Source organism: Mytilus californianus, unplaced genomic scaffold (genome assembly GCF_021869535.1).
Source record: "Mytilus californianus isolate M0D057914Y unplaced genomic scaffold, xbMytCali1.0.p SCAF_4, whole genome shotgun sequence".
NCBI classification, from domain to species: Eukaryota; Metazoa; Mollusca; class Bivalvia; order Mytilida; family Mytilidae; genus Mytilus; species Mytilus californianus.
Window position 1 is genome coordinate 86413312 of NW_026262690.1, and position 22909 is coordinate 86436220.

General features: G+C 30.2%; 1 protein-coding gene across 1 annotated transcript; it reads left to right on the forward strand.

The window, feature by feature from the left end:
* Positions 1-1353: 1353 nt before the first annotated feature.
* Positions 1354-19218, forward strand: LOC127738816 (serum response factor-like). The gene is made up of 8 exons (XM_052250217.1): positions 1354-1764; positions 2131-2397; positions 9150-9378; positions 10315-10422; positions 12029-12136; positions 13362-13514; positions 14678-14733; positions 15278-19218. Exons 1-8 carry the CDS (start codon positions 1480-1482, stop codon positions 15365-15367), a joined length of 1296 nt encoding a protein of 431 aa, XP_052106177.1. The 5' UTR covers positions 1354-1479; the 3' UTR covers positions 15368-19218.
* The last annotated feature ends 3691 nt before the right edge of the window (positions 19219-22909 follow it).

Here is a 22909-nt window from a genome sequence, read left to right on the forward strand (position 1 = left end):
CTTAATTTACATTAATTTACATGAAAAAGGAAAGTGGTTGCTTAAATTTGGATTTGTTTGCCGCTATATCACTCGACCTGAGTGGGTCGGCCTTGGAGTTACAAAAATGTAAATCTTAAGATCCAGGATATATGTACAGAGGTTACCATGGAAGTATTATTTCCATGCCATGATGTTACATTCTCTCCGAGGCTTCACGATAGAAAGCATAATATCAATCCGCTTCATGTGTCAATTTTGTCTTAACAGTAATGTGATTAGTATAACCAAAAGTCCAGTATTACGGGTCACTAGGTCTAGTTACCGTTAGCTCCTATATATGTATATATACAACTTGAAGTTTTCATCGAATTTAGTACCTCTTTTTCTTGTATGCGGGATCAGACGAATTTACTAACAAATCGGTAGCTGACGACAAGACTTGTCGCTATATGCATTTTGAACTTCTTCACTCACAAAAAAGGAAAGAACACAGAAAAGGGAACAACATGATTGGACAAATGAATGTAACTTGGAACTAAGCCGTTAAATCGACAAGCAAAATATTGGACAAAAAAGAACCTCTCATCATGAAGTAAAGTTAAAAAACTAAGTTGATGGTAATTTTCCACAAGCTTGATATCTATTCCACTAAATAAAAGTTGTAACCTCGAATTGCAACAGATAAGAGAGGATCAACGATTTTGAAAATGAGCTACTATAAAAAGCATTATGCAAAAAAAGTTTTTTCTTGAACTACTATAACACTATACTTGGACTTTTAAATATAAAAGTATTTATGAGGTCCAGTTTCAGTTTTTATTCAGAGACCATTTTTTTTGTTGCTTTTTTATAAGGAAATGTGGTCCCGCCTTATAAATCTATCACTGCAACGAGCAATTAATGTTTTTCTTGTCAGGTGACAATATCATATGACACATATGCGCAAATCTGTACACGGACTCGTTTAGAACACCTTGCTATAAAAAAAGAAAATTAACGAACCCTTTTTTCTTGCTTTTACATGAAAACTTCAACACGTGGTGTTTTGCATTTACTTTTGTTGATATCCTTATTTCTTTCCATAAATGGAAATATGGCTCCCATATTTGGCCTTGACAACCATATTTAGAACGGCTGCCATTACCTTACAAGGCAACCTCATTATAATGCAAAATTAATCCGCTTGACACATTTTTGTTGCTTTATTGTTTTTAAGTTTTGCATGCTCATAACTTTCGAAGCATACTCATATACACACGTACCAACTAACTTAAATGTGAAATTAAGAAGGAAAACATACAAAATGCCGACTGCGCATTATCAATTACGCACTATTTTCTGTGCATAGATATCAGGACGCTTAACCCCATATCCGTTTATGGCAAATCCACAGAATAAGGGAAGTTGATGCTGATTTCTCCCATTCTTGCGAAAGTCGAGTTAACGTAAACACGGTTTGCCAAAACAAGAAAGAAAACTTGTTATTTAAGGTTTGACATGATGAATAACAACTCCCATTCAATTAATCAACCAGCGTTTCCCACTATTTCAAGTGGAACGGGTGTAATGCCGAAAAATATTACAACTTCTGGTGGTTTAACTTACGAAAACATTGATCCGTCAAGTTTGGAACAAGGATCTGATTCTGAAGATGGATCATACACTGGCGCCCAACTTGGGAAAAAGACAAGAGGTCGGGTTAAAATTAAAATGGAATTTATTGAAAATAAACTAAGACGTTACACGACTTTCAGTAAGCGTAAAACTGGAATAATGAAAAAGGTAAGCCTACATGCATGTAATGATTGTTTACTATGCGCATGTAGTAAACAGGTAACTCGCACGTGTTTCTTAAGATTATTCACTCTGAAAATAATAATATTGTTTACACCCATATATGTTTGATTTCATAAAATGACTTCTGATTAGAATATTAACAGAGACATATGTGTACATGTATATGTCTCTGATATTAAATAGAAATACATTAGTGATAACTATATATAAAAAAAGAAATTTATACAAGAAAAAATAGAATATTTTTATGAAAACAAGGCAGCATGTAATGTTCACAATGCCATCATAAATATTTATAGCAAAGAATGCATTAGAAATACATTCTGTATGGAACAGATGTTCATTTTTTAGGCATATGAGCTATCTACCCTAACTGGTACTCAAGTGATGTTGCTGGTAGCTAGTGAAACAGGACATGTTTACACATTTGCAACAAGAAAGTTACAGCCGATGATCACAAGTGATAGCGGTAAAGCATTAATCCAAACATGTCTGAATTCCCCTGACCCTCCACCTGGAAGTAATAGTGCACCAATGTCCATTGAACAGAGAATGAATCCTACTGGATTTGAAGAAACTGAATTGTCATATGCAGTTAGTGAGGAGGAAAATCTAAAGGTATGAAAATTATTCACAAAAAGTAATAATTAAGTTCTGTACCTATTTAAAATATTGATTTGAAGGTTCGATTTAAAACATTTCATCTTAGAAAAGAGGGGATATGGAGGTTTATAGGTCTGGTGATATCATAAATGTCATTATACAATTGAAACAATATAAAAAACATAACCTCTCAAACCACAAGAAATTAGTGTTGGGGAATTGACCTGCAAATTATAATCGATTAATGTAAAGTACTGTTTTCCCAAAAAGAATGTTCACTGTAATTATATGCAAGTACAAAATGGATATTTTGTGGGTTTTCCTTATTAAACACACACAGAGGGGTGTCAAAGGGTCTCTTAAAAAAATTCATATCTTAAAAAACATTTTTACTTTCATGTTCATCAATTATTGAAGATTATAATGGAAAATTGAAGTATCACTACAATAAATTGAGTTTGAATAGGTTTCACATGAAACATGTTGGAACATAAATTTAAGTCATGAAATACTATACTAACAAAGCATCAAATCTTAATGTAACAATCTATGGAAAGGACATTTCATTTTTTTCTCATCATAAGACTTGCATGTAAATGTATGATGAGAGGCATATACAACACCTAAACCTTGGAAAGATAACTAAAGTTTTTTTTTTTAATTGACTTATTGTCACTTAATAGGATGATAAATTTGAGCTGGCTTTCTTTTATGATGGGAGATAGAATTTATAAATTTCTCTTGAGCTGTAATGTTAACATGTAAAACCTTTTTGTTTTTCTGCGTGTAAAAGGGTTGATAGAAAAAAAAAACATTATTTACTCAAATTTGTGTGTCTTGGTCATCTCTCAAACACAACTAAGTACAATGTATCTGTGTTGTGTGCCCCTTGTGACTTAAATTGAATTTTGGAGTCATCTGTGAAGTGAAAGCTGAAGCATTAAGTATGTAAAAGAAAAAAAAAATATAATAAATTATGTTGGCTCATAATCTGCTAATCTGAATTTGTTTTATCTGAATCATGGAAGTATTATATTGACCCATTTTACTTCCATGATCTGAATAGATATACTAGGAAGTCCCTTCCCCTACAGACAGTACAACTTAACACTTTATTTTCAGTATTGTTGAATAAAAAAATTGTGTTTTGAAAGTCAATGATATTAAAAACGATTTAAAAAATAAATTGATATGAGGCCATTTCATGGTTTCGCAAAAAAACCTGTCAATACTTAGTTGACCAAGGCTGGCGAAATTTTAAAAGGACATTACTATAACAACAAGCACTGACTTGGTAAATTACTGGATAAATGGACAGATATAGTCACAGAACAGAAAGTCACTTGTTTACTACCTTGTACTAGCTAGGACAAAAAATTAGTTAATAAGTATTTGAATATATGGTGAAATCAGTAAAATATTGCCATATTATAAGATGAATTCATTGTTCAAGCACTTTATGAAATTGTTCATGAACATGGTTAAATGAAGATTTATTAAATGAGCAATTGTAGAGCCTTTTTATTAGTCTGTAAAAAGATTGAAAGAAAAAAAACATTATTTGTCCAATTTTTTATGTCTTGGTCAACTACAATCACGACAAAGTATCTGTGTGAGTGCCCCTTGTGACTTGAAATCCTGGATCCATGTGCGAAGTAAAAACTGAATCCTCAAGTATGGGTACAATAATGATTTGGCTTATTATCTGCTTATCTTTATTTTTATCTGAATAAATATACTATGAAGTCCCTTCCCCTACAGACAAGTACAACCACAACACCCTCATACATTGTACTTCATATTGTTCAATGTACATGTATGTTTTGAAAGTTGATGATAAAAACAAAGACTGATTGCCCTGTACATCACATAAAATTTTAAACATCATTTGAAAATTAATATAAATTTTGAGTTCTCAGGAAGAGTCATAAGAAAATAACTGTTCATATATTCATTTGTATGTGGATGTTCTTCTAAGCACATAATTTAGTGTTGGGGTACCTTGCTGTTTTAAAAATTCTTTGCAGATGGTTATCATAAATGAATTTCTCAATGATTGAGGTTCCATTATAAAAAAAATTTCCCCTGATGGCAGTGATGCCTTAACATGTTACAGTTTAATTTTCAGCAAAATGTATCCATTTGAGTTTTTTTCTCGGAATCATATTTGAAATAATGATATGATCAACATAATTATATATGATTTTTTTTTAATTATTTTTATTTTTTTTAGTACAAGATTATTAAATAAATAAATTAAAATACAGATTAATAATGTACCAAATTGAAAATGTAATTTTTTAGTCATATTTCATTTTATTATTTAACATATATAGTTTGACAAACAGCAAAATATGTTTTCCCTCAATGGATGATTCAAAGCTGAGTTGTTAATAGACATATGTTAATTGTTGACTCAGACTGTATAAGGATGTTCACACCATATTTAGGAAGTATTAAAAATATAAATATGACAACAGGAAATCAATATTACATATATCATGTTTTATTTGTCATATTTGCTTTTTGTTTTTTTATTCAATACAATTTTTTTTTTTAAATTGTGTATATTTTGTTTTTGTTTTTGTGAAGATACAAAAAATAAAACCAAGTTTTTGTTTGTTATAGTTGCTATTTTCTATAAGAAATTTGAATTTTTTTAAATATTTTTTGTTTCTTTTTTTACTTTTGTGTAGTTACGAAAAGTAGTACCAAGTTTTAAGGAGGGGATTGTATATTTATCTGTTTATATATTTTTATAAGTAATTTTTTATACATCAAATTCAATCAGTAATGTTGAAAGTCTTAAAAAGGGATACATTTAGTTTTATTATCTCGAAATGTTGTTTACAAATATAAAGTCCTTTTAAATTCTATAAATCTTTATAAAAAATCAAATTTGATGTCATGTCCATATGATTTTTATCAATCATAAAAAAAAAACAGTAATAAATTATGTATTTCATATTGGGAACCTAAATTTACATTCCCTCCTTTCCTTATTTTTCAGAAGAACTGTGAATAATTTAGACAGCAGTTTTTTTTTTTTGGTCAATATTTTAAAGTTGTCCATAAGAATTCTTATGTAAATATATTTTTACAATTCTTTAATTTCTATAAAGAATATAGACACTTATGATTGCAACAGCCATTCAATAGACTATTTTCATATTGCTGACTTTTGACTCCCAGGTAATTAATTACCTTCTCTGTGGTAGGACACTCTGGTACTAAGACTATAGTAAAAGCAATTAAAAGAAGTGAAATGGAGCTTGCAATCCCTGCAATTTGGTGGGGGGGGGGGGGGGGGGGGATTTACTGTTTTATGTTTTCTATACACAACAAAATCATCGGAAAACAGTTAAATGAAATACAACATACATGTATGTATATAGATAGAGATGCTCTGCGCATGCTATATAAATATATAATTGAAAAAATCTGATTTATTAATATTGGTAATTTATTTTAACTCCAACAGGCTATAGATTATAAGTAGTATTTATAAATTGATACATGTATGTTAATAAATTCATAGCAGTTATGGTTCAAATTTTTTTTTTTGGAATTAAGAATACCAAAATTGTCAAAGTAAAGTACCTCTTACAAACTGAAGTGTGATAAAAACTTTTACAAACAATCTGGTATGTACATTGTACAATGTATATATATAAAAAATATAGAACAAAAAGATGAGACTTTAAATCTTAGAACATTTTTTAGTTGTGGCTTAATTAAGTTAATTGTCAAGTCATGGATTCTTGTGCATTTCTTTTCAAACTTTTTTTAACCCAAGTTTCCCTCCAGTTTTCAAAAGATTATAACAGTTCCAAATAAATGCCAAAGAACAAAGAAGAAAGTATTCTGATATAGTAAAACAGATGTAAACAGAGGCACATGTGTGATCAATCACCCAGTAGGAGCTCCCTTATGGCAGTGATGTACTTATTAGGTGCAGGCTGTAACTGGAGACCTCCTTATCTGCTACTGTTTATTTGGCAGGGAACCAGATGTTTTTACCAGGATATTATCACTGCCATTATACACAATTCTGACACTTATAGATAAAATTTGCTTTCACTCATTCCATTTACACAGCAGGGGTGCTTGCTTTACCAAATAGAATTCCTGGTTTATACACATATAAATCTTATGAGTTAATTAACTTCAGCATTGGGGAATAAGTAGAAATGTTTTGATTGTTTTTATAAAATGATACATAGGAAGTTAGATGTTTTATTTTAATAATATGGAAATGTTTTGTTTATTTTCAATGATCATACTAGATTGTTTTATGTGATAGTATATACTTAGATTGAAGTTAAACTAACCACAATTTAAGTACTGGTTTATACTATGATGATTCTGTTATCATCAAAATTGGAAAAAATCTGATAAAAACATGCAGATCATTTATATAAATGAAAACTTGCTTTATATCATATTTGTTATTTGGTTACTGTTATGTAATTAAGCAGGTCATTAGTTTCCTCCTTTGAATTGTTTTATATTTGTCATTTCTAGGTCTTTTCATTTCTTGCTATGTGGTATGGGTTTTGCTCATTGTTAAAGGTGATATGGTGACCTATAGTTGCTAACCTTCTACATCATTTGGTCAAAATTAATTGAATGTCAAGCTTAAAGTTTAACTTTATGTTTTATTAACAATTAAATCTGAAGAAACTTGCACTGATATTATATGATATTTTCATCATTTCAAACAGTATTATAGATTTTTTCCCCGAAATAATCTAGAATTGAATACTTTATAATCAACAGTAAAGAGGGGAAACAACTGATGAAAAGGGTGACAAGTAAATAGTATGTTTACATAGTTACCTTAACTGATGAAAAAAATATTTCAAAACCACAATATTGTACAAAAAAAATATAGATCTGAATTTTTTTATTAAATTGTACCAATTTACAGAATTACATAGGTTTTAGCATTATGCCATTTCCCTAAATCTACCATTCTTCCATTATAACTAAAATTATAAGCATGTCAGTCTGCTTATTATCATCATAACTTTCGATATAAAGATACAGTCAAACCTATAAAAGGTCACCACCTTTCTTGTCAGGTCATTCTCTACTTGTCCAGCAGAAGTAATACCTATGCATTTTGGACCTCCATTCAAAGGTCATCTCTCTAATAAAGGCCAGTTTTCTCTGGATGACCTTTATATACAGGTTTTACTGTATTGTATTTGTTACAAATATGATCCATAAATATATATAAAGGACACATTTCAAGTAAAATGTGCACAATGAATTCGAGCAAGAACTAAAAAGTCTTAAATTTCTTCAAAACATGCCATACATGTACTTTTTTTTACATTGTATGACAGTAAATAAAAAAGTGATAAATTAAATATACTTTCTCTAAATTGTATCAAGTTTTTTTTTTTTTTCTTTCTTTTTTTTTTTTTTTTTTGAATAATTACAACCTGGTTGATCTGATTTCCAACTTTCGTATATGTTTATTGCCAAATAATGATAATTAATTATCATGATTCCTTTTGTGAAAATTATTTGAGTAATTACTTGATATATTTTTTTCAAATGTTGTTTTACATGGAATATGAATTAAAAAAAATCATTATGGTGTTATCATTTCACAATGATGTAAAAAGTTCTTGAAAAAATATACATATACATGATTCAGATGTTAACCTTTGTAGAAACTTTTTTGCCTGAGAAAACTAAATGATTAAGTGATTTGTGTAGTAGCACTGCATGAAATATTCCACTTGATTTGACAGACAGAAGTTTAGAGATATAAGTGTGCTGTACACCCTACAAGTTTGGCTGATTGCCTTAGGCATATTTTGACCATGTGTTGTAAATATATCTGAAATGGTATATAAGCTTCAGCTGCCAAAATATTTATCTGTGTTTATATATAGGTGAAAATGATTCATAGGAATCTTACAGACCTTATCTTTCTCAGCATCTGTTTCTAATCAATCCCAATCATCCTAATAGACAATTTCATCCTTTTAACCATGGCAATCTTGATTTGGGTGCCTTCTGTTTAAGTAGGTTTAATGAATTTATGACCAAGAAGCCATTTGAAGTTTATTCCCACTAAATTTGTGCAATTTTATCAATTTGGTAAAGAAATAATTACTAATTTGCAAATAAATATTTTTTTGTTAAGATCTAGGAATGTAGAATATAAGGCACCATTCTCAGCGATGAAGATTGAGGTACCTATGAGGGTTTACAGATAAAAAGAATTATCTGAGATTAAATCATATTAGGTTTATATTTGGGGAAAGCTTTTTATAAATCCATTCAGTAGAACAGGAGAAATTTAAATCTCAAAGCTGCATTTGATACATGTAAAGTAATTATAAAACAGAAAAATATTTTTAGTAGTGAAAGCAAGCTGCTTAAAAGGTCAATTGCCATTAATACTTGATGGTGTATGGGAGATAACTCTAACTTAAATTTTCAACTTCTTCACAGTGTGTGGGATTGTTAATTCATGTTTCAGTAGGAACAAAACAATGTTTTCCAATGCTGAGAAATAGCCTGTAAATGAAGAGGCTATATTGATTTTCTTTAACAGGTACTTTCATATTGCACGGAATGTTAAATCTAAATAGATACATGTATATTGGACAGTTTTTTTTATTGGTAAAATAGGTTGCTCTCATCTGAACAATCTTGTTGAAGGGAGACCAAGAAAAGTTGATAATAAAAACAATGTACCCGTAAGATGTTTCATTTTATGAAGATTTTTTTTTTGTATTTTTCAGAATGAGAACAACAACAAACCTGTGTACACAACTTCCAGTCAGTCTGACTCTTCACCGTTGCATCAATCCATCGCACAGGAAGTGATTCAAACAATCCAGACATCATCTAGTTCACCCGCCCCAGTAACAGTCTCATCCACAGGACTTTCTCAACAAATCCCACAAAAACCATCAAACGTGGCAGTGCAGATTCCTGGTTTACCTCCGGGAACAGTTTTAGTTCCGCCAGGTAGTTATTTCTTTTGTCTGTTTGCTTAGGTCAAAAATTTTATGACCTGGGCAGATATTGAAAAATCTTGGGTGAGCCCTTAAATTCCCACATGTGACCCACTAAAAGGGATCATTGACAGGTATGCAAAAATTGTGTTTATTTTGCATTCACTGTCTGGCAATATGACATCAAAAACACCCACTCTGGTGGATAGTTGTCACATTGGCAATCACACCCCATCCTTATTATTATTCAAATATATTTCAGAAATTTTTTTTGGTAAATCTAGAAATTATAATTTTTATGAATGTAAATAAGAACGTGGTGATTATTTGAGTCAAAATAAAGAGTTTCTGTTTGGATTTGTAGTTTGTAAGATAAAATTATTGTGTTTTAATGATTTTGGTGTTACAAATATACATGTAGTCAAACTGTATTGCATGTTTAGTTGGTTCATTTGTGTTATTTTCGTCCTTACTAGATGGTACATGTAGGTTTTGAAAAAAAAGTAGATACAGACAAATAAAAAACTGACATGGCCTAATAATGAAACCAAAGGTGCAGCTGCAATTTGGGTGTACTGTAAAACAATTAAAACATTTCTTCAAAGTTTAAATGCTTGGCTTTGAATTTTTGTTACAAGAAGTATCATTCTTTACACCAAACCACAATTTCAAGTTCATTTTAATTTATCATACATGTATTAGTACTGTAACTTAAATGTTGAATTTATTTGTCTAGGAGTAACAGATATAAAAACCAAAAATGTGTACAAAATCTCAATTTTTTGTACTAAATTTATTGTCTTGTGCATGTAGAAATCAAGTGAAGTAAAGGTACTTTGAAACATAATAAGATATTACTTATTTATATCTGTCTCTTACTTTTGAAAGATGTTTATGCAAGATAAACTTATATGAAAATATTTAAACATGTTTTGTAATTTTTTTGTAGGGACACCACTGATTCCAATTCAGCAACAAAATGGTCACACAGGGTTACAACAACAGGGACAAACGTTATACAGATTACCCAACTCTAATCAGATTGTTTCTATACCAAGTAAGTGTTTTAATTCAGACCGGTAACAGGTCAAACATTATACAGGTTACCAAACTCTAATCAGATGTTTCTATACCAAGTAAGTGTTTTATTCAGACTGGGAACAGGTCAAACATTATACAGATTACCAAACTCTAATCAGATTGTTTCTATACCAAGTAAGTGTTTTTATTCAGACAGTTAACAGGTCAAACATTATACAGATTACCCAACTCTAATCAGATTGTTTCTATACCAAGTTAGTGTTTTTATTCAGACAGGGAACAGGTCAAACATTATATTGATTACCAAACTCTAATCAGATTGTTTCTATACCAAGTAAGTGTTTTTATTCAGACGGGGAACAGGTCAAACATTATACAGATTACCAAACTCTAATCAGATTGTTTCTATACCAAGTAAGTGTTTTATTCAGACTGGGAACAGGTCAAACATTATACAGATTACCAAACTCTAATCAGATTGTTTCTATACCAAGACAGTGTTTTTATTCAGACGGGGAACAGGTCAAACATTATACAGATTACCAAACTCTTATCAGATTGTTTCTATACCAAGTAAGTGTTTTTATTCAGACAGGGAACAGGTCAAACATTATACAGGTTACCAAACTCTAATCAGATTGTTTCTATACCAAGTAAGTGTTTTTATTCAGACAGTTAACAGGTCAAACATTATACAGATTACCAAACTCTAATCAGATTGTTTCTATACCAAGTAAGTGTTTTTATTCAGACAGTTAACAGGTCAAACATTATACAGATTACCCAACTCTAATCAGATTGGTTCTATACCAAGTTAGTGTTTTTATTCAGACAGGGAACAGGTCAAACATTATACTGATTACCAAACTCTAATCAGATTGTTTCTATACCAAGTAAGTGTTTTTATTCAGACGGGGAACAGGTCAAACATTATACAGATTACCAAACTCTAATCAGATTGTTTCTATACCAAGTAAGTGTTTTATTCAGACTGGGAACAGGTCAAACATTATACAGATTACCAAACTCTAATCAGATTGTTTCTATACCAAGACAGTGTTTTTATTCAGACGGGGAACAGGTCAAACATTATACAGATTACCAAACTCTTATCAGATTGTTTCTATACCAAGTAAGTGTTTTTATTCAGACAGGGAACAGGTCAAACATTATACAGATTACCAAACTCTAATCAGATTGTTTCTATACCAAGTAAGTGTTTTTATTCAGACAGGGAACAGGACAGACTTTATTCAGGTTACCTTACTCATAACAAAAACTGTAACATTTTTCCAATGGAAATAACATTCCAGAACAATTCTTCTATTTGGAACTATTAATGTACCGAATGGATTTCTATTCCATGGCACTTCAATGATGCATTGGAATTTATCATTTTTATATGGAAAAAACAAAAAGAAGTTGGTGTAATAGAAATTTCCTAATACATGTACTGCTTTTATGAGGAATGTATTTTTTCTTGTAATTACATGTAACATGTTAAAGTCTGACACCTATTGATTATTGAAGACTGTACAAGTATATTATGCCCAATTTGTCATTAGCTTGCCGTCTTGCTGATCTACATCTGAGTTCATTCGTGTATTTATTTATTTTTTCAGATGTAGGGACCAGCTTACATCAACAAACGTTTGCGGAAACATCCCATTCTATTACAACTGCATCCTCATCGACAGCACCTTCATCATCTAATGTATTACAGACATTGAGTAAGTTAGATATTATAGCATTGTTTAGAATTTTGATAAGGGTCATAAAGGTAGTGGTACATGTATGTGCATGGCCATTACAATGGTGATTTCACAATGAAAGAAGTATAAGAAAATAGCTTACATATTGCTTCTTTACCAATTTGCTCATAACACAGTGAATGAGTTTAAAGCACCGAAAACATGTGAAATTAAAAATTACAAACAGGTTGCACGAAAATAATATTTTACCACCAGCTTTAATGTACTGTGAATTTAGAAATTAATGAAACTTTTTTTGTATGTATGTGATAAAATTGGCCTGTTTCAGCAATACAGAAGTTTAAAGTATTATTTTATGATTTTGTTAGTGATCTTTAATAATTGTCATGTTTGTCTTATTTTTGCTATGTTCCTGGTGGGCATTTTACCTTGTGTTATTATTATACTGTCCATTTAAATGCATTTAACAAGACAATGAAATACTAACAGTGAATGCAAACAAAGATTTTACTTGCCTGAACAGCAAACATAACCTGATGAAAAAAATAATGTGATATATGGTTCTTCACTCTAACATTTGCAGGATTTATTGAATAACTAATCCAAGAATTCAAATATAGAAAAATTTTCAACAAGTGACCAAACAACACATTAATTCAAGAATGTGAGTAGCGCTTGAGTTAATTATCAGTGTTGTTCAGGCACCAGATGAATATTTTTCAATATTTTTATTCTTTGATTAATTATTCTTTTTTATTACGTTGACAATGGAGTTTTTAATGAAAATAAAGTAAAAAATCAAAGGAACTTTTTCTTTTTCTATGCATTCCCAATTGTTTTGATGCAACATCTTGTCAACACTCATTGTTGTATGATATCAGAGGAGTGATATTACCAGATTTATTTCACATGTGAAATTATCGGTTTTTTATTTCACAGGGAAATCACGGTATTTCATTGCAACCAATGTTATAATCTCATTTAAGTATTCTACATTATAGATTGTTGTGTAATTTGCCACAAGAGTGCAAATTGTTATTGGTAAATTTTGAAGTTTTTTTACTCTTTCTAAACTTAATAGAAGCAATACATTTAAACAGTGCATGTTATTAGACAATCATCTGAACTTTACATTTTTTGCAGAATTTCAACTTTAATGAAAAATTATTGCATGAATACATTTATATTGAATCACTTAAACTGAAGTAGTTTTTGAAAATTCCATGTATGTTCATTGTTTTAGGTACTCCTTCTGCTACAGCTATGACACCTGGTGTTGTAATGTATCAGACACCACAAGGAATTGTTTATGCCCCTACAACAGCAACCTTACAAGATCGACAAGTGTTTAATTTCCAACAGCCGGCTCAGCCATTGTCATTATCACAAAATGAAGGTAATTAAGTGCATATTGATAGGCAAAGAAAAATATAAAAAAACAAACAGGTGGCTTGTTATGACTACATTTCTTGATAAGAAATCTCAATTATTGCTAAATAATATCTCAATCTTTGAAGAGTATAGATATGGGACATAACTCTTTAAAATCATTGGTAAGTTTGTGTCAACCATTTTCACAAATATTTTGTAAGCTTCTGAGTAACACTGATCATTTCAATTTTATGATCCGGGAACACAAGTTTTTTTAAATTGAATTGAATTTTAAAGTAAAGTAGTGATTTGGTCCAGCTGAAAAAGGTTAAAAATTAGTATGTCTGAAGCTGTCAACAGAATTTAAGACCCCCCTTAACATAAAATTGTCCATATTTTGAGTTAGAACTGATGAAGTTTCCAATAATTTTTATATAATTTGTCCCAAAAGTAGTACAACACACTGTAAAAATATAATTGAGAAAGCGCAGGTGGGATTTTTTAAAATTTTCATTTATTGTCCAAAAGAAAACTGTGTTCTCTGGCCTTATTTCTGATTTATTAAGTGATGTACCTGAACCAATGTATATCTCCCTATGTAAGTAGGCCAACCAAGCCAATTGTTAATGAACAAGCTCTAACAAATTTATGAAAGCAAATTATTTTATCAAGAAAAAGATTATTTTTTTTCTAAAAGAAGGCAAAATGGTTATTAATAATACATATACTAGATAATATTTTTTGAAAGATGAAGAATACAATATTTAGATATTTTCGGAATCCTCTGATTATATCCATATAGTGCCATTAAAAAAATTTGCCAGCTAACCTACTTTTCTTTTCATAATTTTAATATATACATAGTTTAAAAACCCATATTTGAAAATCTTATAAAATCCTTGTTATTTTGTCGTAGTTTTTGAAAGGAAAAAGGTGTCAATGCTTAATGTACGATTATTCTAGAAAGAATCATTTCCCACCAAATTTTCAATAGCTTATATCTCGAAAAAAAAGGACACAGACCCTTTATTTTTTTTCAGCTAATTTAGTTCCACTTTTGGAATACTACCAATTTATAACAGTCTTTTGAAAAGTTTGTTATTTTAAAACAGAGTAGCGAATTTCCTTAATGTTGTTATATATAGTTTTGAATTATCTCCCTTTTTACATATAATTTATAAATTTCAGGAGGTCAGCAGTATATTACCATACCTGTTCCTGTCTCAATAAATGGTAACACACAGGTATGTCATATTTATTATTCTTCTGCAAATATTAGAGATTGTGTTTGATTGACAAGAGGACTTCAATGACAACAGTCAGCTAGCTGTACAGTAAAAGGAACTTTTACAAAATCATTTATCAAAAAATGTGAAACAATGCCAAAATGAAAATTATTGTCATCAGAATAGAATGAAAAAAATCTAAACATGAACATGACTTAACTCCTGACAATGTCATCTAAGCAAAGATAAATAAAATGTTACAAGATAACCTTAAAACAGCTGTAGGAACAAAAATTTCCTGGGGTTAACATTTCATGGTTTTGGCTTGTAAAAATTCATTTGTGTAGTTCCAGTTCGAGAAAGTAATGTTGAATAGTATTTTCATAGACATTTTGACTTCTTGCATAAAATCATCCAAGAAATTAAAACACCAACAAAAATGTCTGCATTTGCATTTAATATGTACATCCTTGCAAGAATGAGCAGAAATATTGCATCTCTAGTTTTATAAAAAATCTTCAGAAAATATTTGATAATAAATCATGTCATCGATTATTTACAGCTTGTACAGTTAGGATCAGCAGATTCACAACAACAACCTCAGCAGGTTACATTATCACAGCCCAGTGCAGCTAAGAAAGTGAGGAAGTGATGGTCTATCCTTGTGCTAATGATATGATGGTGCTATGACCTTTAGTGAAGGTTCTCTTCCTAGTGACCCCAGTGTTTGTACTAGTTAATGTAGAATGGTATACCTGTCTTTTAATGATAAACTGATGGTAAAGCGGGAACAGTATAAAAATCCATCAACATATAATATATTAGTATTTTGATTGGATGGATTCCGTATGACTTTGAGTGTTACTGTACTCAGTAGTAAGGTCCACATATGTACATATCTATAGATATATTTATAAAAAAAATATGTCTTCTAAAATATCTGTATATGACATTGATTTCATAAATCTAATTGTGTTATAGACTCATTTCCCAAAAAAAACTTTTGTGTTATAACAATTGTAAGTCATGAACATTACAATATACTAACTTACGATCAATTTTTAATTCTTGTTTTTGTAACCTCTCTAGATCTTTCCTATGCCATGCATTCAAACATTTGGCAAAGCAAAGTCTATTTTTAATGCCCTGTCTGCGATAGAGAGGGCATAATGTTTTCAGGTGTGTGTGTCCCTCTGTTAGTCTGTCCGGCATAAGTTGATACTTTTTGTTTAAAGTAGTTTACCTTGAAGTTTTGATCACTTCTACTTAAATTTTTTAAGTCTTGAAATTAAGTAAACATTTTCATTATGATATAAACTTTTAAAAATATATGCCATATAAAGTTTTGACCCATATGTAAATAAGATAGTGTGAGTGGGCCATGGCATTTTATGGGCACACATTCTTATTCGAATATTTATTTTAAACATACATATATGTAGTGATGTTGGTTGACAAAAGTAAAATGTATAAATATTGTATGAATATTGATTTCTTAAGCAATTTTAAAATTATTTGCCTGGCATGCTACCAGTTTAGGTAATCATGGAAATCACATGGTATACACATTGTCATCTTGTAAATATTAAAATATTTTGATGCATGTAGAACTTTACTGTAAACATATAAACTGTATTGCTGAATTTTGTACATTTTTTTTAAAAATAAATATGCAACGTACTTTTTGTTACATTTTAATTTAAACAAGTTAAATGGTATGTGAGTTAGGAAAAAATAACTTTTTATTCAGTTACTGTCATTTGATCAAGAGGGGAAATGCAAAATACCTATGTATATATAGCAAAGCAAATTTTATGAGATTATATTAGATCATTTTTGTATTCTTCAATTTTTGTAAACTGTTTGCGGTATATCCATTTTAATGTGTTGTAAATACATCTGTTAGAATTGGGAAATTTTATGTAAACTGTTTTGAGTATATTTATTTTAACATTCTGTAAATACACTTGTTGAAATTGTAAAATTTTGTAGTTGATTTTTCATATTTCAGTTATGAATTCTTTTTGTTGACATTTCTTACATTAAACAAACAATTATCAATCAATCAATCATGAAAAGTGTTTTTTACTGCTTAAGAACAAATCACTGAAAAGTTTAAATGTCTTGCCTTGAAAGGGGAGATAATTAAACAAGGAAGTGTTCCTGATCAGGGTTGCTGATGGAACAAGGGGAAACTACTCTGTTTGATGTAGGGATCCTTACATATTATAGTACTATGAAATGCTACAAACACATCTCAGAAAGTAAGAAATCCAGATATGTTGGTTCTATTTTTGTATAAATATCTATAGATTTTTATTATTATGCATTTGTATGTATATATATTTTAAGTGATTTAGTGTGTGTTATGCATGGATATATTAAAGGCAAATGTGGTTGCTTATTAATATGTGCAAAATATGAGGATCATATCATTTTAAAGTGGTTGTAGCAAGAAATGCTTTACTATCTATTATCTTTGTGCATATATTTTTTTCTTCTGTATGCATACATGTATGTGTTCTACAAAACATTCTCGGTGGACAAAGTTCTTTTAGTTTTAAGTGTGATGACGTTTTCAGGTATTGTCATTTTTTCTAAACAAAACATAAAAACAAATAGTTTATTTATTTTCAGGCACCATCAAATTGAATGATTTTTTTCTTTCTCTCTTTATTTACAGAATGGAAGTTTGTGTATCAAATACTTTTTAAGTCCCCTACCGACGAAGTCAATGGGGAATTTAGGTTTGCACTCCGTCTATCTGTCTGTCTGTCTGTCTGTCCATCCGTCAGTCCGGCAAATCAGTTTTCCACACTTTTTTTCTTTTGTTGTTTTATCATGACAAGTTACAGATCAAGTTCGAATTTTGTTCCGGTCTGATGATTTTGTGCAGAGTTATGTTCCTTGGACTTAGAAAATTCACTTAAATAATCAGTTTTCCACACTTTTTTTCGTCATGCTTGAAGACATTGACTTGATATTTGTTATATAGTTTACACCATGACAAGTTATAGATCAAGGTCGCATTTTGTTCCAGTACAATGAATGTTTAACCAGTAGGGGACTATGTATTGCCATGCAATACTCTCAGAATGCTTGTTTAATTTAATTCCTGAAAATATTTTTACAAGTATCAGCAACTGATACTTATTTGGCTATGATTTAAAATAAAGTCTTTCAATTTACATTAATTCATTAAATATGGAAGTATAGAATGGAAAGAGAAATTATGTCATTATATGGGAATGAGAATGGTTTGTAGATAAAATATAAACAAAAAAGGAAAAAAAAAACTTTTTGCCATGGCTTGAAAATTAAAGATTTGTTATTTTTGTGAAAAATTTATTTGGCTTTAAATTTGTTTCTGACTTCCGTATAAATGTTATAATCTTAATTCATGTTAAATATCATAGATATTCACTCCATATTAATGACCAATGTTCTATAGACTTTTTCATCCTGCCTATTTAGATTTTTTAATCAAATGACCATAAAAATTTGGACTTTTACTCAGTAACTGCATAATTATTTTATTCTTCAATTGTTAATCTTATAGTTTTTATGCTTAATGATATGAAAATAGATGTATTTAATGTAATCACTGTTTGTAAAAATTTAATGCAGATTTTCCAATTTTGACCAATAAGCATGTAAGTAATGCACATTTGAGGGAAGCCTGGAACTGTTACTTGCTTTTTTACTACTTAAAAATTATAAAATCTGCATTTAATTCATATAAAGTCAAAATATTTTAATAAACAAAACATATCCAAATAGAAGAATGATTACAAAATGTAAGTAGTATTGTTTTCATTTGGATAAATTTAGCTATTGTTTACCATGTTTCCATGGCGGTAGGTGCTTTAAAATGGAACAGGTTTTAACATTCATTGCATAGTTTTAGCCAAGGAAAAAAATATGGATGCTATAAAATATTTTGCCAAAGTTATCAATTACCAAATTTTAAATATATCATTATGAATTTTCCCAGTTATGTTTGAAAATTAATTTGGGTGCATACAAAACACATTTTATTCAGTAGATTCTCTCGAGTTTGACCTGATAAAGTATAATAATGTAAAGCTTTACCTTACAATTGGGTCATGGAAACAATACAATTTTGTAGTGCTTCCGAGTACAGCCATGTACGCATAATCATCCACTCGTCCATTTTAAAAACTCTGCATCAGGTACATTTGTAGTAATGTATGGTTTTCAAAAGTCATCAATATTATGGTATTAAGGATTATCACTGTTTATTTAATGAACTCTTAAACTTAATTTCAGTCAGAAAATATAAGGCCTGTTTTAAATTTTCTTTAAAGAGCTTAATATTTATTTTTTGTGGCCTTTCAAGAAATTGTTCTAAGTTCATTGTGAATGAAATCTCTTTCTCTAGTCAGTTATTGAAATGTACAACTTATGTCATCTTGTTGATGTTTTTTGCTTAGATTTTGTATTGTTATTTTTATACAAATACATTTTGATACAATATTAAAAGTTGCCTTATCATATTTATGCCACAGAAATACTGTATAAAGCAAGAATATCTTTGCATTCTAATTTCAAGGCTTGTAGTGTTCTTTCTTCAACCATTTAAGGTTCCAGTCGCAAAGCAATTTATATAACTAGCATTTAACATCTATCCATTAACTTCTTAGAGTTAAAGAATAAAAAACTAGTTTGGACCCTATCATTTTGAATGTGCTGTTTAAATTGTCTCAAGTTGTTTCATGAACATTGAAAGATGTATATCTCATCACTGTTTTTTTTCTTCTAGTAAATGTATGGTTCAGTTAAACTTACAGCACTATCACTTTTGATTAAAAACATGTAGCTAAAGAAAGAAATAAAAAGTCACAAGTCAATGAAAGACAGACAACACCATGGCAAAAGAATGAGGAACAAAAAACACTACAGTTTGAGCAGCACATATATTATTTCTCAATATGTATGAATCTAACAGTTATGATTTTTTACACTTTGTCTTTCAACTGTGTTTTCTCTCTGTTCTTCACTGGTCTACCTGAAAAGGGCATGTTTTAAACAAAGTAGAAAAGAAGGGATATGGGGTATCCATCCATGACACAAAATCAGGATGTGCACAGCAAAAAGCAAAGGAACAGCGCTTTTATTACTGTTCTTTTTCTCCAAGTCACAGTGTGGCCTTCCAACACTGAGCAAAAAAACTTTCATCCCACTACAAGTTTAAGATGGCCCCTAGCACCGGTTTGAGCGGAATTCGTTGCAAACTGATGATTACACTACAACTTTGAATTGAAGAGCAAAGCCATGAAGTAATATCAATAAAATAAATCTAAGCAATTATGATTTCTTGAAGTATATATATTTGTAACAATACTATTATAATGATAAATATAAATTCTACCACTGCATTGAATGTGATACCATATTTCTCCACTCCAGACCATTTAAGGTTTCCAGCACAAAGCAATTTCTATAACTAGCATTCATTAACTTCTTAGAATTTAAAAAAAAAAAGTTTGGCCCCAATTATTTTGAATATGCTTTTAAAATTGTCTCAAGGTGTTTCATCAGCATGGAACCATGTATATCTCATTTTTTTTCTTTTCTTGTAAATATATGGTTCATTCAAATGTACAACACTATCACTTTTGATTTAAAAACAAGAAAGACAATTAAAAGTCACAAGTCAATGAAAGACAGACAACACCATGGCAAAAATATGAGGAACACAAAACAATACAGTTTGACCAACATGAAAAGTATTTCTTAATATGTGTGAATATAGCCGTTTAGATTTAAAAGATGTAACAAAAGAAAGAAAATAAAGAAACATAAGTCTAGTAAAGACGGACAACATCATGACAAAAAAAAACACTGAGGAACAACATTCAATAAAACGCTACAGTTTAGTATTTCTCAATATGTGCGAATCTATACGTTAAGATTTTGTACAACTTTGCCTTCAACTGTATTTTCTATCTTTTCTTAACTGGTCATTCAACCTGAAAAAGGACATGTTTTAAACAAAACAATTATGCTTTCTTGGTTTATATGTATTTGCATTAATAGTTATGATAGATAAATATATATACAAATAAGATTTAAAAAATCATATTGAAAGACAAATACTTGGGCACAACAAAAGACCATCATTTCTTTTGTTTTCTTTGTAGTGATTTGCTGACTAATGGTTGTTCTGTCATTAGCTCACCTGGGCCCGAGGGCCACATGTGAGCTTATGCCATCACTTGGCGTCTGTCGTCATCGTCGTAAACTATTTCAAGAATCTTCTCCTCTGAAACTACTGGGCCAAATACCATCAAACTTTAACAGAATGTTCCTAAGAGTATCTAGTTTATAAATTGTATCCAAAGTTTTGATCCATCAACAAACATGGCCGCCATGGCTAAAAATAGAACATAGGGGTCAAATGCAGTTTTTGGCTTATATCTCAAAAACTAAAGCATTTAGAGCAAATCTGAGAGGGGTAAAATTGTTTTATAGGTCAAGATCTATCAGCCCTGAAATTTTCAGACGCACAGAACAACTCATTGTTGGGTTGCTGCCACTAAATTGGTAATTTTAAGGAAATTTTGCAGTTTTTATACGGCTGCAAAATTTTTTTTGGGTTCGTATAATGCTATGATGTCGTCGTCGTTGTCGTCGTCGTCGTCGTCCGAAGACACATTTGGTTTCCAGACAATAACTTTAGTTTAAGTGAATGGATCTCTATAAAATTTTACAAGTAGGTTCAATACCACATAAGGAAGGTTGGCAAAAAACAAGCATTTTTCTAGTTTCCAGACAATAACTTGTGTTTAAGTGAATCGATCTCTCTAAAATTGTACTACAAGGTTCCATACCACAAAGGGAAGGCTGGGATTGAGTTTGGGGGTAATTGCTCCAAGGGGGGGGTTCAAAAAGTTTTTTTGGGAGGGGATTTTTTTAAGGGGTTCATATTTTTTTTCAAAATTTTTCAAATTTCAAATTTTTTGAAAACTTCCAAGAAGAAATCTTCAATTAAACAGTAATGTGCAATAGATTTTTAAGATCTTTGACTACATTTATTTTGTGTCAGAAACCCATATTATGTCAAAAATTTGATAACAATCCAAATTCAGACAGTATCAAGCTTGAATATTGTGTCCAAATTTGCCCCAACTGTTCAGGGTTCTACCTCTGTGGTCGTATTAGGCTGCGTCCAGTGAAGCATTTCATTGGTTATTATCTTGAATATTATTGAAGATAAAGATAAACTGTAAACTGCAAAAATGTTCACCAAAGTAAGATCTACAAAAAAGTTATTATGACCAAAATTGTCAATTGACCCCTTAAGAAGTTATTGCCCTTTAAAGACAATTTTACACAATTTGGCCATCATGTTTTGCTAACATTTAAAAATCTTCTCCTCTGAAACTACTGGGCTTAATACTTCTAAACTTAACTGAATGTTTCTTAGGGTAACTGGTTTATACGTTGTATCCGAAGTTTTGATCCATTAACAAGCATGGCCACCATGGCTAAACATAGAACATAGGGGTCAAATGCAGTTTTTGGCTTTTATCTCAAAAACTATAGCAGTTAGAGCAAAAGTGACAGGGAGATAAAGTGATGAATAAGTCAAGATCTATCTGTTATGAAATTTTCAGACAAGTTCGACAACCCATTGTTGGGTTACTGTTGGAAATAGTTTATTTTTATTAAATTGTACTGTTTAAGGTTATTTTCTTTAATATTATAATAGATAGAGAGAAAGTATAAATGGCAGTAAATGTTCAGCTAAGTAAGATCTACAAATAAGTCAACACGATCAAAATAGTCAATTGACCCCTTAAGGAGTTATTGCCCTTAAAACGTTTTTTTTACATTTTTTGTGAAAGTCTAATTACTTTAAAAAAAATCTTCTTCTGTGAAACTACTTGGCAAAATACTTAAAAACTTTAATCGAATGTTCCTTAGGGTATCTAGTTTATAGATTGTATTCGGGGATTTGATCCATTTAAAAACATGACGGCAGTTTTAAAAATAGAACATAGGAGTCAAATGAAGTGTTTGGCTTTCATCTCAAAAACTAAAGCAGTAAGAGCAAAACTGACATAGGTGAAAGTGTTAAACAGGTTTAGATCTACCTGTCAAGTAATCTTTAGACCAATAGGACAACTTATTGTTGGGTTACTGTCCAGAAATAGTTAATTTTTAGGAA

Excerpts from the sequence above, each read along its gene's own strand:
- LOC127738816 (XM_052250217.1), top strand. The coding sequence starts at position 1,480 with ATGATGAATAACAACTCCCATTCAATTAATCAACCAGCGTTTCCCACT. Across the intron at positions 9,379-10,314 it reads AACAGTTTTAGTTCCGCCAG|GGACACCACTGATTCCAATT; the intron begins GTAGTTATTTCT and ends ATTTTTTTGTAG. Across the intron at positions 14,734-15,277 it reads CAATAAATGGTAACACACAG|CTTGTACAGTTAGGATCAGC; the intron begins GTATGTCATATT and ends GATTATTTACAG.